This window comes from Gopherus evgoodei, chromosome 8 (genome assembly GCF_007399415.2).
Source record: "Gopherus evgoodei ecotype Sinaloan lineage chromosome 8, rGopEvg1_v1.p, whole genome shotgun sequence".
In the NCBI taxonomy this organism is placed as follows: Eukaryota; Metazoa; Chordata; order Testudines; family Testudinidae; genus Gopherus; species Gopherus evgoodei.
Genome location: NC_044329.1, coordinates 68,439,150 through 68,456,288, shown reverse-complemented (window position 1 = coordinate 68,456,288; position 17,139 = coordinate 68,439,150). Strand labels below are relative to the sequence as shown.

Here is a 17,139-nt window from a genome sequence, read left to right as displayed (position 1 = left end):
TCACAAGCCTAACCTTAGGAGGTGGGGTTGGAGACCACTGCTGACTGGAGTACTGCGCGACCGAAGGCTGCATCATCCCTAGCCTGGTGCGTGATGGCATAGTGAGACGAGAACGTGTGGATGGAGGACCACATGGCCGCTCTACAAATCTCCTGAGTAGGAACCTGAGCCAGGAATGCTGCCGAGGAGGCCTGCACCCTAGTGGAGTGGGCCGTGACCGGAGGGACAGGGGTCTTTGCTATATGGTAGCATTCCCGGATGCAGATCGCGATCCACGAAGACATTCGCTGAGAGGAGACCCAGAGCCTCTTCATCCTCTCTGCCACTGCGACTAAGAGCTGGGTCGAGCGTCTGAACGGCTTGGTACGCTCTATGTAAAAAGCCAAGGCCCTGTGGACATCCAGGGAACATAGCCTCCGCTCTTCGCTGGAGGTGTGTGGTTTCAGGTAAATCACCTGGAGAAAGATATCATGGCCCATGTGGAACTGTGAAATGATCTTGGGTAGGAAAGTCGGATGAGGTCTAAGTTGGACCTTGTCTTTGTAGAAGACTGTGTACGGGGGCTCAGATGTTAATGCTTGAAGCTCCGACACCCGTTGGGCCGAGGCGATGGCCAGCAGGAAGGCAGTCTTGTATGACAGGTACGGCAGGAAGCACGGGACCAGAGGCTCAAAGGGAGACCCTGAGAGGACCAGGTTCAGGTCCCAAGCAGGGGTCGGCTGACACACATGCAGGAAGAGCCTGTCCATATCCTTGAGGAAACGCCCAACTAGTGGGTTCGCAAACACTGAGGTACTCCCCTCTCCCAGATGAAAAGTGGATATGGCCGCCAAATGTACGCGAATGGAGGAAAGGGAGAGGCCCAGTTGTCTTAGGTGAAGCAAACAGTCAAGGACAACGGGAATTGGAACCCCCAGAGGGTCATGATCCTGCTGACCCGACCAGATGGAGAAGCACTTCCATTTAGCCAAGGAGGTGGCCCTAGTTGATGGTTTCCTGCTACCCAGCAGCTCCTGCCTGACCTGCTGAGAACACTGCAACTCCACCAGGTTCAGCCATGGAGCATCCAGGCTGTGAGGTGAAGGGACTCAAGGTTCGGATGGTGGAGGAAGCCCCGGTCCTGCGTGATCAGGTCTGGGAGTAGGGGTAGCGTCACGGGTGCCTGAATGGACATGTGCAGGAGTGATGTGTACCAGTGCTGGCGCGGCCACGCCGGAGCTATCAGGATTACCCTGGCGCGATCCCTGCGAATCTTTAAAAGCATGCTGTGTATCAGGGGGACCAGAGGAAAGCTGGTCCCCCTGATACACAGGCTGAAGGCTGTCTTTCCATGGCTGAAGGAAAGCGTCCGACAGAGACGCCTGACTGCAGCCCAGAAGGGAGCAAAACCGTCGGCACCTCCTGTTTTTCCTTGAGGCAAACAGGTCTAACCCTGGAAAGCCGCAGAAAATTGAGTGCACCACGTCCCATTGGAGGGACAACTCGTGACCCTGGAACGAGCGGCTGAGGGTGTCCGCCAAGCCGTTCTGCTCCCCCGGAAGATAGAACGTCGTCAGATGAGTGGCCTTGTGGACGCAGAAAATCACAGCACGAGGGCTTCCCTGCAGAGGGGAGAGGAGCGTACCACCCCCGTTTGTTGATATAAAAGACTGCTGCCGTGTTGACCGAAAGGACTGAAACACACCTGCCAACTAGGTGAGAACGGAAGGTCAAACACGCCGGGCGGACCGCTCTCAGCTCCCTGACATTGATATGCAACTCGAGGTCCTCCGGTGACCACAAGCCCTGCGTCCTGAGGAGTCCCAGGTGCGCTCCCCAACCTCGATCCGAGGCGTCTGTCACCAGGGAGAGTGAGGGCTGCGGGGCAGCAAAGAGAACAAACATGCAGACTTCCCGTGGGTTGAGCCACCATTAAAGTGAGCGCAGCACCAAGTGGGGAACGGACACCACGGAGTCCAGGGGGTCCCTGACCGGGCGATAGACTGTCACCAATCAGGACTGCAGCAGGAGAAGCCGGAGTCTGGCATGAACAACCACATAGGTGCATGCCACCATGTGGCCCAACAGCCGGAGGCAAACTCGCGCCGTGGTAACTGGGGCACGGTGGAGTCCGAGGATGAGCTCAGAAATTGCACGGAACCTGGACTCCGGCAGATACGCTTTGGCGTGCATGGAGTCCAGAACCGTTCCTATGAACTCTATGCGTTGCATTGGAGACAGGGTGGATTTGGCATCGTTCAAGACGAGGCCTAGATCGAGAAAGGTCCACCTGATGAACAGCACCTGGGTCTCTTCCTGCCCCTTGGAGTGGCCGTTTATGAGCCAGTCATCCAGGTAGAGGAATACCTGGATGCCGTGCCTGCGCAGGAAGGCCGCCGCAACAGCCATGCACTTCGTGAAGGTAAGTAGGTATGTGCGCGCTGCGTGCACACCAGCTGGAAGATTTTCTCTTAGCAGCGTCCGTAGGGTCGGCTCAAGCGCCCCCTGGAGTGGTGCCACCATGGCACCCTATAAAGGGCCCGCCGACCCTCCACCCCCTCAGTTCCTTCTTACCGCCAGTGACGGCTAGCTGGAACTTCTGTTGCATTGCAGTATGGCAGTGTCCTATCTGTACCGTTTAGTCCGTGTATTCAGCTATATTATAGTTAGTTAGATCTTTGTATATAGTTTTCGTAGTTGGGTGGTCCCCCCGCCCCCACAGTTTTCGTCGCCTGCTGGGACATGCCCAGGTCTCCTGGGTTCAAACTCTGCGAGGACTGTGGGAAATTCATGCCCAAGGGTGACCCGCACTCTGCGTGCTTGAGGTGCCTTGGAAAGAGCCATCAAAAGGACCAGTGCTCTATCTGTAGAGGCTTCCGCCCACGAACTCTCAAGGACAAGGCTCAAAGACTTAGAGTCCTCCTGATGGAGGCGGCCCTGCGACCACCCTCGGACGCAGAACCAGCCGAGGCGGGCCCCAGCACGTCGTCCTCGGTGAGGAGTGCCCCGGCACCAGGATTTAGTGCCCAGCCCAGGTCATCCAAGACCCGTCACTGGGCAGAGTCGGGTAATAGGAAGTCGGCCTCAGTGCGGCACCACTCACCTTCGCTGGTGCCTACCAAGAAAAAGAAGCCAGTGAGGGATTGGTCTCCCCACCAGGACCTGAGGCCGACCCCGCCCCCGGGACTAAGCGGACAGGCTGAATTACAGCTCCTGGCGGTTCCGTCGACTCCCGCACCACAGAGAGTGCGGTCGAGTCCGGACCAGCCTAATTCTCCGGGCCTCAGTGGAGACATATGCCCCCCGTCGATGCCGGAGGTGTTCAGGGTGGCCTCAGACCTGATGGGTCTCCCGGCATCGGCCTCCCCACATCGTTGGGAGTTGCCTACTGTGGTCTGCCCACCAGTACAATCTAAGTGTATTCTTATTTTATTTTTTATTTTATTTTTATCACTTAGCTAGTTATAGAGGTATAAAAGAAAGAATCAAAATCACTCTCTGTATGTGTAAGGGCCTTCTCTCACTGTGACAGTCTGAGGCCTGGTTCTTAGGCTAAGGCCTTCAACTACGCAGCAGAGGCAGTCATAAACTGGGAAGTGTATGGTCACATCCTCACATTCCAAACTAGTCACATTGAAATAAGGTGCTATTGGGCTGTTAGGAATACAATCCTGTCCTGATATACCTGTCACTTCCAGAGAAAGGGAAGATCCTAGAAGATGTAAAAGGAAACTTAGTTTGATAGCATCCTGTCTGGCAAGAACTCACTTATCAATAGCTGGGATGTGAAATCTTTATTTCTTCTTTGAGTGGTTGTTGCTCACACGTCTAAATTTAATCCAGAGACTCTCTGGTATTTCTGCAGTTTCATACTGGAGCTCTGAGCACTCATACTGCTCTCTTACGTACAATGCAACTCCCCCACTTTTAGGAGGGTTGGAGTGGGAAATAGTAACAAGAAAGGCCACTTTTAAGAAAGGATAGTTTGGGGAAACTAGTAACAGAAGTTCCAAGAGAAATGAAATTAAGAAATAACAAAGAAGGATTGTATTAAGGATATTAGGAAAGCGATTATGATAAATCAGTGTTTAGTAGACATTATAAAGTTGATATCAGTGTTTACAATGTATAGTCTTACTTTTATGAGTTTATAAATCAGCCACAAAATTTTCTCCCCTAGGCTGAAACCTGGCATAAGGTCTGAGTTTAAAGTATGGAAAGAAAAAAGAGTCAACTCCCTGCCCTCCAACAAAACCCAGCACCCTAGCTGAAAAAACACCTTTTTTGCCCTCTTCTTCCTTTCCTGCTGATTTTTATATTTGTAAAAGAGGACTTAAAGATTTTTTTTTTTTTTACCCCCTAGCTCAGTTTCCAAGCACCTTGCAACCACTCTCCCACGGTGAACCTAAAAAAACAGAGTTGAAGCAACTGTTTTGTCTTTCCTAGCTTTTTGATTTATAACTCAAAGTAATAGGACAGCTCTTCTCCCTCCATCACTGACTTTTGCCTCCTCTGCATGCTCCCTTTCTACTGAACATGGTAGATCAGGACTTTTTGGCTCCCACAAATAGAGTACAACAGTGTTGGTTCCCATTGCAGCCTGTTCACAGTGCTGTTTTATGTACTATGTTTTATTTATGGGCATAAGCAGGGCCTAAGTCATGACAAGTAATATGAAAGAATGCTGCAATATTGTCTGAACTCGCCATTGGCATATTATAGCAGGCAAACAACAATACTTTTAAATAAAATAGTTTATTACCTAATCTTGATTTGGTGTTTTTTAAATTATATCCAAAGTCAAGAGAGAGGAAGTCTGGTAAAAAGAAGATGCCTCACTATTTTTGTTTTTTACATGACATGGACTCACTTAATCTCAATTTTTCCACTGAGACCCCTGTAATTATTGTTGGTGTTGATATGTGGCAATTTCTGCTTACAGTAAAGACAAGAATCTATAATAAAAAAGAAAAACTGGAATGTGTAGATGAGTGTCCCAAAAGTTTCCTGGATGACAAGGAATTGGCTGATTATACTGCCAAAATTATAGAATGTAAAGTCTGCTTTCTGAAATGATAGTTTATAATATACGTTTTGGCTCTTTAAAATCCAGCAATTACCTAAACCTCCCTGAGCTCTTGGATACTATTATGCTGAATAAAAATCTTGTCATGGGTCTTAAATCCTGGCTGATTTCTTGAGGGGTCTTAAGGCTGATCCAATGCCCTTTGAAGTCAATCGCAAGGAGTCTACTGAATTCAATGAATAGTGCATTAGGCCATTAATGAGATAAACAAATTCTTTTTTTGACTTGCTCCAGAACATGGACAACAACTAGATAGCCAACTCAGCAATCCTGCAACATTCTATTGGGTATCCTAGAACAACCTCTACCTACACAGACAAGAGAAATAATCTGCTTTCTTGGGATTAGGCAGTCATGAGCAGACAGATATTTTTACAGGACAGATTTAAGTTTTAAAGCAATTCTCAGTTTAGATGGCCAACATCATCTAAGAGGAGATTCCCATTCATTTTGCATGATGCTGTTTAAGATTTGATTAACTGAGATTCTGAAGGATTTTGAACCCCTAATTTATTTAAGATTTTGGATTTGTAACATGCACCCCTCCAAGCACACACACACACACACATATATATAATTTAACACACCAATATATTTAACTTCCTTTTTTCCCCCAGAGTAAACAGAATCATACCCTAATACAATCTATCAGTTACTTATCCATTCCCACAACAATTTCCCCTTTTAAGTATAGATTACTTACTGAGAATTATTCCTCTTTACGATACTTACATTTAGATTTAACAATTTGTAGACTATCCCTCAACACTATAAAAACAGAGACAATCTGTTGGTCCTCTGTGCCTCCCTTGGTATCATTTTTCTCGAGAAGTCTATTCCATCTCTTTAGATTTTAAATAATCTCCTCAAATAATACCCAAAAGATGTGAATTCTCTGCAAATGCTTTTGGTATGGTGAATATAATGCTACTCTTTATGAGTGATCCAATTCCTATACAAAAAAGAATTGGGTGTTTTTAGATGTTCTTTTGTACGCTTAGAACACATAAAATATTTTCTCCCACACTCTTTTTAAAAGAATGTTTGCTGTTCAAAATCCTAAATCTTGATCTGCTCACCCCATTCTCCCTGGACTACAAACTGGAGGCTGGGATGCAGGTCATGATGGTAAATAAAAATCCTGTTGTGTCTTCTCAGGGATATTAAAATGTATTTAAGAAAGGTAATTCTTTTTGGCTATTTTACATTGTGTTTACAGGCACCAGATTAGGTAATGGAATATCTGTGCCCCATATGCAGCTCTCCCAAATTGGCTAAATACTATGTAACAATGTTTTGTCAAGTCATACTGAATCAGTCTAATTTTGGTATATAATCTTTTTAAACAGGAAGATGTATTTATTTGGCTTTAAAATGTCATATTTGTTTTTGTTCTGTTAGCATATGAGCAAAATCTAATTTAGCAATATCTATAATTTAGCAATATCTATTATTACATTTCATACCTCCTCAAAGTGCATGTCACCAACAAATGTTCCACATTCCATTTATAAATTCACTTTGCATACCTGATTACAGTATTTTTTCCACAGCTGATTAAAGGGTCAGTGCAGTCTTTAACCCTGTTGAAATTCATTCTTCAGTCTTACTTTTTATTACACCTCTATAAAATGTTCTATTTACAATAGGTACCAACTTGTGCTAAACAGACATCTTTTGTTAAGTAGTCCAAGGGCAAAAAAACAGGAAACTGAGTGAGAAACAGATATCATTACAGCTTAATAAGATTTGACCAAGGGGTGAACAACTTTCATTTAAAAAAAAAATAGTTGGGGTAACACAATATAAAGGAAATAAGTTTATATGAATAAAATTATTTTGTTTTATCTTGCAACAAAATCATTTTGCATATTATTCTTACCTAAAGAATGTGCAGCTGTGGTTTTGGAGCTGAAAAATCGTCCAAGTCCAAGGTCTCCAAGCTTTACTACCCCTGTAGCTGTAATGAACACATTAGCTGGCTTTATATCTATGAAGAGAAAAACATTTTGCAATATGTTAGCAATAAAACCTACGGCATCATCTATAATACATGTAATGAGGCTTGTAATTTTGTTAAATGTTAATGAAATCAAATGACAGTACTGTTTAGAAAATCTTTTAAGCATTTAATAAAATGTGAATTTGGGATTTTAAAAATTCTAATTAACTTTTGTGGCTATAACTCAAGTTACTTTTATTGGTTGTGCTTAATTCACTATAGCAACAAAAATTGAGCAACAAAAAACAACAAATAAAACAAGCAACACATAAAACAGTTTTAGCTCTAAAACTACAAAACACGTGCATGCTGATAATAGCTACTCTTATACAAACTATTTAAGTCTTAACTCTGACCTTTGGAGATGACAGCAGCATTTTTAAAAAGTACCTGACACTAGTCTCCTAAATAAGTTTGACCTGCTTATTTTTAAGTGTCAAGTACCTTCAGCTGTCACTGAGCTCAAGAGCAACAGCTCAACGGTTCAAAAGCAGAACTTTTGAAAATCAGGTCAAGTTTAGGTATGAACATAACAATAGGCTCTCTTCTTCAAAAAAAAATCTTGACCTGCATATTCTTAGCTTTTGCTGGAAACATGGAAAATGCTAGTATTCAATGAGTTAATGACAACAGCATTAAACTTACTTAAGGTTCCCTATAAGACCTGCTTACCATGTGTGAGCTTTCATCTCTTCCTTTCTACACACTTACTATCTCAGACTTTTGACCTTTCATACATGCATGTGTAAGAGGATCACCAGAACAGTAATTTGCAGGGGTGGCTGGTAACTAGGGACTGATGGGTCCAAGTGTGGTTTGTCTACTGAAGGGTGCATGGGAGGACTTAGGCAGAGGTGGAGTTTTTTTCCCAACCTATGAGTCTCTACAACAGATGGTGATATGGAATTTCAGGCCTATGAGGGATTAATTTCTGATTAACTCAGAGGCGAAGTAGTTCATGCATCACTTGTATTCTGCAGCCACTGAGAAGGAGGACTTCAAAGGACAGAAGCAGTCTAGACCTGTTCCTCCAGGTCTGCATAGATAAGTGGATGAGGGAGAGGACAATAAAAGGAATTAACAAGGGTAGGAGAGGCTCAGTACCTCACAAGGAGAGCTGGACGCTGCTGGTGTACACTATTAGGCAAGAGGGTTGGAAGCAGTAGGGATGAGTGAGGGAGAGTGTAGGCCAATGGCTACAGGAAGATAGATCGGTATGACAGTGGAGGAACCTACAGGAGGTATGCATGTGTATAAAGTGAATGGGTGGTAAGAAGAGGTGAATAGGTAAGGAGTCTTGGGAGAGAGAGTGGGAGGGGATAGGAGGGTCAGAGCTAGGATGGAGAGTAGACACCAGCGGGTGGAAGGGGAAGCTGGGGAATCAGAGGCTTCTGGCACCTATAGCCCCATCATTTATTTTGATCACCAGACGTTATTAACAATTTGCCTGAGATAGCTAAATCCATACCATACCAAAGGAAGTGTGTAGCCATACCAACATCCCTGTTACATTACTCCTGGGGGAATTCTGCGCCACTGCGCATGTGCAGAATTCATATCCCTGGCAGATTTTTTTTTCTCTGCAGAAAATATATTCTGCTGGGGAAGCGCTGCAGTTACACCTTTTGCCCATCAGGGGATGCTGTGGGGGCAAAAGAGAGGGCAGCTGGCTCTGGGCTGAGGCCACCAGCACAGATAGGGAGGAGCACAGTGACTGCGTTCCCCACAGCACTCTGCCCGCGGGGCCAGGTGAAGGGGCATGGGACGGGGAGGAGGATGGACAGAGCGGGATGCACGGGAGTACTGGGGGGGAGTCACATAGACTGGAGTTTAGAAGGGCTAGTGCGGGGAGGACAGACTGGGGCGGGGGCACAGAAGCTAGTGGGGTGACAGCATTGACCCAGGGCTGAATAGGATGGGGATGCAGGGCCACATGGGGACAGGGAGAGGTGGGTGGCTGATTGGGGGTGCAGAGCCACATGGAGACAGAGGAGAGGAAGGTGCAGGGACAGGGTAGGACAGGTGGCTGAATAGGGGTGCAGGGACATGAGGGGAATGGGACACATAGGGACAGGTGCAGATGTGCCTGACTGAATGGGAGAAGCTGGGGTAAGCATGGGAAAGGCTTTCCAACTCCCTAACAATCCCCCCACCCCCCAAAGAACCTTGATTCCATACTTTTCCCACCCACACCCAACAGCCCTCCAGGTTCACTCCCAGGCTCCTTCCCAGCAATTACTTCCCTCTGAGCTCCTCCATTACCCCTGACTCCCCCAAAGACTTTGCACTGCTTCAGAGCGGTGTGTGAAAAACATTTCTGGATTGTAGTTAAAATTAATTATTACTCGAAGTTCGGTATTAATATGCCTAGTAAGGAACCTATTTGTCAAAAAAACATTTCCTGAATCTTTTTTATTGTCTCTATTGCTACAGACATACTTGCTGACAGGTATTTTGAAATAAATTACCAAAATAATTGAAACTGGCATGACTATATTATGCTGTTTTGACATATAAAATATGGAGAATTTTGCAGAATTTTAAAATATTGTGGGCAGAATTTTTAATTTTTTGGTGCAGAATTCCCCCAGGAGTATCATATATCTTTTAAAAAGAAATCCTTTCTATTTTTAAAGTTACTTATAAAATACTACAGTAACATACACATTGAGTTAGTTACTTGTCCAAATGGATTCTTTTAATATCTTATTTGGTATAATTTGCATTGAACCTGCCAAGTTCTCTCATATATTTAATACTTGTTACAGATGCAATATCTATGATCCTATGTTACCTCTGTGCATGACACGACGAGAATGCATATGTTCCAGTGCACTGCAAAGCTGAACAAAGTACTTCCAAACTGTTCTTTCAGGAATCAACCTCTTCTGTTTCTTAAAATGCTTTATAAAGAAAACAGAGAAGTATTGAAAACCAATTACACAATTAACTGAGAAAACAGGTAAACTCTTAATTAAAAGCTATTAAGACAGCGCTCACTTAATCTGAGCTAAAGTTTCTAGGACTACTTCCAGATATGGAAGTTCAACTTTTCCCTGAAATATTAACATACAATACACCAGCACAGGATGTGCTGACATTAATCAACAAATACAAACACTATACTGAATATCAAACTGTTTAAAATAAATCCACAGTCCTAAGAAAAGTTCATATAATGTTTATTTAACAAAGTTACATTTTTCAGAGGGAAAAAAGCCTCAGTGGAAGGAAATAGGGGTGGAATGTTGTAGTACAGAATCAAACCGCCACATAATGGATAAAGGATAAAGAAAACATACTAAAGGAATTCTCAAAATAAATAAGTTTCTCACCACCAAAATTAATTTCTATAGGCTTTTATTCTCATGAGCCTAGAACAAAGAAAACAAATAGCAAGGATTCACATTCATAAACCATCAAAATTATGTAACTCAATTTTAGAAGCCATGAATTATGTAAAATTGGGAACACAGGAACTGAATCTGCCTAAGAATTCATAATACGTCAGTCAGTTCATTTGCCTCTCCTGTTCAACTTCTTTCCAGTTAAACAGCTACACTAGGTAAAATTTAACAATGGTCATCTCTTTCAAATACTTTATTCAAGGATGACAAATAGCTGCCGAGTTCTCCATAACTGCATACCGAGAACCCGTAACTGCCAATTCTAGAACATGAAAGTTTGACACTTTCAAACTTTGCTGCCAGCGGTGGGTAGGCTTAAATGAAAACTTCCCCAGAAGTCTGCTCTTTGTCTATCTATACTTGAGAAATATATTACATACTTAGTTTGATATGAAGGATAAGCAAATCAGAAAAAACTTTTAAGGGATGCTAACAGTTATACAGTAATCAGATCCTCTACTACTAAAAGCAAAACCTTACAAATTATGTCAATAAAATACATATAGTATCAGCATTACACTTGACAGAAAGGTCATGTACAGATCAGTTATCAGTGCTGTAGGTAAACAGGAATATTTTGTTCAGTGTCTTTACCAAAAACAACCAAAAAAAAAAAAACCCAGAAAAACTGGCTGTGTAGATATGCTGTTGCCTTAGGCCTGGTCTACACTATGAGTTTATCTCTAATTTAGCAGCGTTAAATCGAATTAACCCTGCCTGCACCCATCCACACAACAAAGCCCTTTATTTCGCTATAAAGGGTTCTTAAAATCGATTTCTGTACTCCTCCCCGACGAGGGGAGTAGCACTGAAATAGACATTGCCATTTCGAATTAGGGTTAGAGTGGCCACAATTCGACGGTATTGGCCTCCGGGAGCTATCCAACAATGCACCATTGTGACTACTCTGGACAGCTACCTGAACTCAGATGCACTGGCCAGGTAGACAGGAAAAGCCCTGTAAACTTTTGAATTTTATTTCCTGTTTGCACAGCGTGGAGTGCTGATCAGCACAGGTGACCATGCAGCCCCAGATTCAAAAAAGAGCTCCAGTATAGACTCAACACAGTGCTGCATGAAACTTAAGGAGCTGAGACAAGCGTACCAGAAAACCAAAGAATCAAATGGACGCTCACAAAGGGAGGGGAGACTGACAACTGTAGCTATCCTATCCCACAGTTCCCGCACTCGCCGAAAACCATTTGAATTCTGGGCTGAGCTCCCAAAGCCTGAAGGGTCAAAAATATTGTCATGGGTGGTTCAGGGTATATGTCGTCAGCACCACTCCTCCCACCCCCCACCCAAGAAAGCAAAGGGAAAAAAATTGTTTCTTGCCTTTTTTCAGTGTCACCATATGTCTACTGGATGCTGCTGGCAGACGCGGTGCTGCAGAGCTACACCGCAGCATCCCCTTGCCTTGCCTTGCCTAGCGGACGGCAGACGGTACAGTAGGACTGGTATCCGTCGTCATCGTTCCGTGGGTGCTCCTGGCTGGCCTCGGTGAGGTCGGCCAGGGCGCCTGGGCAAAAATGGGAATGACTCCAGGTCATTCTCTCCTTTAAGGTTTGTCTAATGGAGATTCAGTCCTGCCTGGAATATCATGCCAGCTGAGGCTTCTGCCTCAGGCTGCTCTGCCCAGTCAGAAGCACCACGCGGTTGCACCTACCTCTTGTTACCAGGGCTCACAATCAGATACTTAGACCTCTACACTTTGCTGCAAATAAAAAAACTAAGCTGCCGTTTAGAACTGTCCCCCAACATACATATCCTGGGACATTTTGTATTTTACTAGTGTCAACCAAAGGCCCACACACAAATGGAGATTCAGTCCTGTCCATGCTTCTATCCTAGTGCTTATCACAGATTCCCATTTTCAGCTATAGGCTGAGTAAGTGCAGAATGGTGGTTCATTCTACTTCGCTGTAAGCCAACCACCCTTCCCCACCCCTTTGATCTCTGCTTGTAGAAGCAATAAAGTCAGTGTTTTTCTTATTCATGCATTCTTTATTACTTCATCATACAAATGGGGGGATAACTGCCACGGTAGCCCAGGAGGGGTGGGGGAGGAGAGAAGCAATGGGTGGGGGTGTTGCAGGGGCACCCCCTAGAATGGCATGCAGCTCATCATTTCTGCGGAATGTTTGGGGCTCTGACCCGGAGAGGCCGTTTGCCTCTCTGGTTCTTTAGTAGGCTTGCCTGATATTCTAGGCAGGACTGACTCTCCATTAGACAAAATTTAAAGAAGAGAATGATCTGGGGAGTCATTCCCATTTTTGTCCAGGCGCCCCTGACCGACCTCACTGAGGCCCGCCAGGAGCACAAATGACAGCAGCAGACGGTACAGTATGACTAGTAACCATCTTTGTCAACTTGCAATGCAGCAGACAGTACAGTAGAGCTGTTAACCATCTTTGCTAATTTGCAAAATGCAAGGGGATGCTGCTGTGTAGCGCTGCAGTACCATGTCTGTCAGCAGCATCCAGTAGACATACGGTGACAGTGAAAAAAGGCTGAACTGGCTCCATGTTTGCTGTGCTATGGCGTCTGTCTGGGCAATCCAGGGAAAAGGGCGTGAAATGCTTGTCTGCCGTTGCTTTCACGGAGGGAGGAACGACTGACAACATTTACCCATAGCCACCTGAGACAAATTTTTGGCCCCATCAGGCATTGAGATCTCAACCCAGAATTCCAATAGGCAGGGGAGACTGCAGGAACTATGGAATAGCTACCCACAGTGCAACGCTCCAGAAGTTGATGCTAGCCTTGGTACGTGGACACACGCTGCCAAATTAATGTGCTTAGTGTGGCCGCGTGCACTCGACTTTATACAATCTGTTTCCAAAAATCAATTTCTGTAAAATCAGAATAATCCCATAGTGTAGACATACCCTTAGGAGGCACCCTAACATGAGATATCAATAGCAAAATACACTGGAAATACAGTAGATCATAAAATTTCACCAAAAATAGTAAGTTTAGTTCAAGACTATTTCAATATAAGTTTTTATTCTAATGAACTAGTGCTTTTAAATCAGTTCTTTAACTATAACTTTCACTCAGATTTGGATTCAATCCAAACAAATGCTGTGTATCTGTTCTCCCCAGAGCTGAATTTGCATATCAGAGGATTGTTTGATGTCAATAGGAAGATGGAGATCAGGTTTCTTTTCATTTATAAACAAATACACAATACTATGCAAGTATACACACACGAAAGCATACTGCCTTGATTCAAAATAAATTCTGAAAATTATCATAATTATAACTATGTACAATAAAAAAAATCTTCAAAATATTCTTAAGTAAACAAAACTTTAAGTACGAGCAAGGATGAAAAATTCACAAAGGTATGCAGATTTTTTTTGCATCTTATCCATAAAAAAAATCTTTAAAAGTATAATTCACAATGTTTGTAAAAAATAATTTTCTTTTAAAATTTCATTCATTTGCCAGCTACACCATTGTAGCATACTGTACACAAAATTCTACAGAAACAGCTTCAGAATTCCAGTGATTCAAGCAGTACAGTCATTCATATAAATACATGAAAGTGGATTGCTTTTGGTGTATTCTGACCTAACTAAAGTATGTTACTTTTGCAGACATTAACATATTCCTTTCTGAGGTCATCACTAATATTAAGTTGTTATAAATGTGAACTTTGATTTATTACTCATGTGAAAAGGATGGCATAAACAAATGTATCCGTTCTTTAACTAAGCATTCTATTCAATAAAGGAACAAATAATGTTATTTTCACCTGCTTACACTTTAAAATAGTTCAAGTCTTTTAAAATAAATCTTCATAATATTATTTTGAGGGGTTATCACCTTTTTTTTTTCCTGGCGTATTCTTAATGTTTCCTTGGTCTGCTGTGCACCAAGAAACAAAACAATGACTGAAAGCTTGGGATATTAAAACAAACTGATTTCACAAAGACAACGATTTCCAAAAAATAGCCTGCTTTTAGGGAACAGCTTTAGTAAGAGCTTTGGTTTCTGAGGAGAGGAAAACACAAAACCAAAATGAAAAACTTTTGCTCACAGCTTTACCTTTCCTCGGGTCTATTTTGTGTTGATAAAATACACGATCTACTTTGTTATGTGGATCTTACACTGTATGGCATCTTTTTCAGCATATTTAAGGAAAAAGAGGCACAATAACACTGTTTTAACATTTGGTGCTCCTTCTAGCCTTTCTTCCTTTTTCGTTTTTAAACATTCTATAATGTGAAAATGCAACTGTTCTGATGGTGGCACTGTTGGCCATCTCCTAAAGAAATGCCAAAGTACAAAGGACATGGACACAAGAAAAATACCTAAGCATTGATCTCAGCTAGTTATTCTGTGTAAAATTTAGACCGAAGTGTGGACTGTGCCAGAAAAAAATCACTTATGATTGTACTGCAGAACTGGACTCTGTTGCAAACCAGAGTTTTCAGATAGCCTGATATCAGAGTAACTGGGTAACTCAAAGTGACCTGCTGTATAGCCACTGAATCCAAGCAGCACTTATTAGGGATATAGAGTGGCCACTTGGAGGGCATAACTGGTAGGTGAGTGGCAGTGAAGTGTTCTCAGGATGTCTCCTTGTGCCCACTCCCAGTTTTTTTGCAATCATATCACACCATCACCCCTTCCTCCTCAAAAATTGAAGAGAATTTACTGCCCCAAAACATCAACAACTAAGAGTTGAGGTTGACTGTGAATGCCTTGTATCCCTACAGAAAGTTAGTTTGAAAAGATCAAACAAATAAATGCACTTATACTTAAATCTCTGAAAGGCAGGAAATAGCAAATTAAGGACAAAACCAGCACTGCTTCACAACCTTAACTCTGCCCTTTTCGAATGATGCCCCAACACATCCCTGACAGACACTGTAGCACTGTCTCCTTTCAGATGATATAGAACAATAGTACAATAGGAGAAACTGTCAGACCATGTCTTCACTAAGGCAAATTTGAACACCAGGTTGCTATGCCTGGCCTATCCTCAACCGTTGCACCTATTCTGCACAAATCACCCCAAAGTTGTTAGATGTTACCATCCCTTGACCTTTGTCCTAAGGATTTCCTCTGCATTATTACCTGTAAGGCACGGTATGCTATCAGATGGCTGCAACCATTCGGGGATCTGTCTCTATAATTTATGAATTCTGTATGAGATTATGAACTCTCTGTATCTTTATCAAGCTGAAAAATCCATTTTGCTTGTGAGGCTAGTTGTCCTTCCCACTCTAGGCTGGAATTAAATTTCTAACACGGGTAGGGACAAGGCAAGGTGTAACACCAGTGAGTAATTTAAGTTAAATGCAAGACCAGTAAAATGTAAAAGTGGCTAACAACAGACTGGCTTCCAACCAGAACTGGTCGATCACAGGAAAAGTCACCTGGGCTACACAGCCACGTGCTAGTAGTCTGTGATGATCTGACTAAGGGACTGGAAGGTTATAAAAAGTGCAAAAGCTACTCTATTGGCTCTGTTCTTTGGGATCATTTTTCTCCAGGTCAAGAAGAGGGCATGTAGGGGGCCTGATGAGGTAGGGTACCCTGCCTATCTTCCTGAACACAGATGGTTCCCCAAGGTAATGGTGAGCTAGGGAGGGACTAAGGCATTGTATTCAGGATGTTTGTGGTATTTTAAATGACATCTACTCTCTTGTGTGGCATGTAAGTAAAAGAGCGATGATGTCAGAATCTGTGCAAAATATGTGTATGTGTTATATGCTTCACAACTTGCTATAGGTCTCTTGAGAGAGTTAGAACAGTAAACCACCAGGCTCACAACGGGAGTTCTGGGTGAGGGCATGTTTAAGCAAACAGGGAAGTCTGAGAGGTCAACAATGAAAACAGGCTAGGCCTCAGGAAGGGATGACAGACAGAGGGTCTGTGCTCAGTGACTGTGTTGCAGGACCTAAAAACTGGGATAATGGCTGTGCTCCACTAAGGAGACTTAAGCACCTGGGGACACACAGGCTGGGTTCCCTCAAAGCATCTAGTCAAGCGACAGCCCAAGAGGGAACACTTGACTGGGACCTCAAATCCCCATAGCAATAACAGAGCATGCTCCTCTACTTGCACAACTGATGTAACTCAGCACAGAAATGAGCAATTCATGATCCCTTTGGCTGCAAATGCACCTCTTCTCATATCACAGCATGAGTTATGGCAATTGGTTGCAAGTGATCCTTGTATCAGGCACAGTGAAGGGCAGCTGGAGTATATGCAGATGAATGAAAATTCTGTGGGACAACACAGCATATAAAGTGGCATCATTTAGTCATTCCTCATGTCTGCTTATTATAGGACAGCCGAGCTGAAACACACTTACAGTATATCTCCTGTGGCTCCAGCCAGCCCCAGGGGCAGAGTTAAGGTTGTTGTGCAGCCTGATGTGTACCATAACAATCTCCTGGCTTTCAGACATTTAAGTGTAAATGCATTTGATATTCTGTATAGGTTGGAGGTCATCCTAACTTGGCGTTAATTAAGTTCTAGGGCAGTGAATAATAATATTGACTGCTGGGGTTTGAAATGGCTTACAAAGCCCTTCAGAGCAAGTGATAAGTGGCATTCAGCCACCCCAGTCTGACAGCAATTCCATGACTGCTGGATATAGACATGCCCACCTCAAAGAAACCCTCACTGCCATCAGCTGTGTCACC

The 17,139-nt window shown here is 43.5% G+C and overlaps 1 protein-coding gene across 5 annotated transcripts in view; it reads right to left on the bottom strand.

Moving 5' to 3' along the window:
- Positions 1 to 17,139, bottom strand: part of NEK7 (NIMA related kinase 7) — a 155,161-nt gene that overhangs the window by 28,007 nt on the left and 110,015 nt on the right. For all 5 annotated transcript variants that reach the window (XM_030571545.1, XM_030571543.1, XM_030571548.1 and 2 more), the window contains 2 exons: positions 9,862 to 9,970; positions 6,948 to 7,055 (listed from right to left, as the gene is read on the bottom strand). In XM_030571545.1, the coding sequence (XP_030427405.1) occupies positions 6,948 to 7,055; positions 9,862 to 9,970 (217 nt within the window). The remainder of the gene's footprint in view (positions 1 to 6,947; positions 7,056 to 9,861; positions 9,971 to 17,139) is intronic.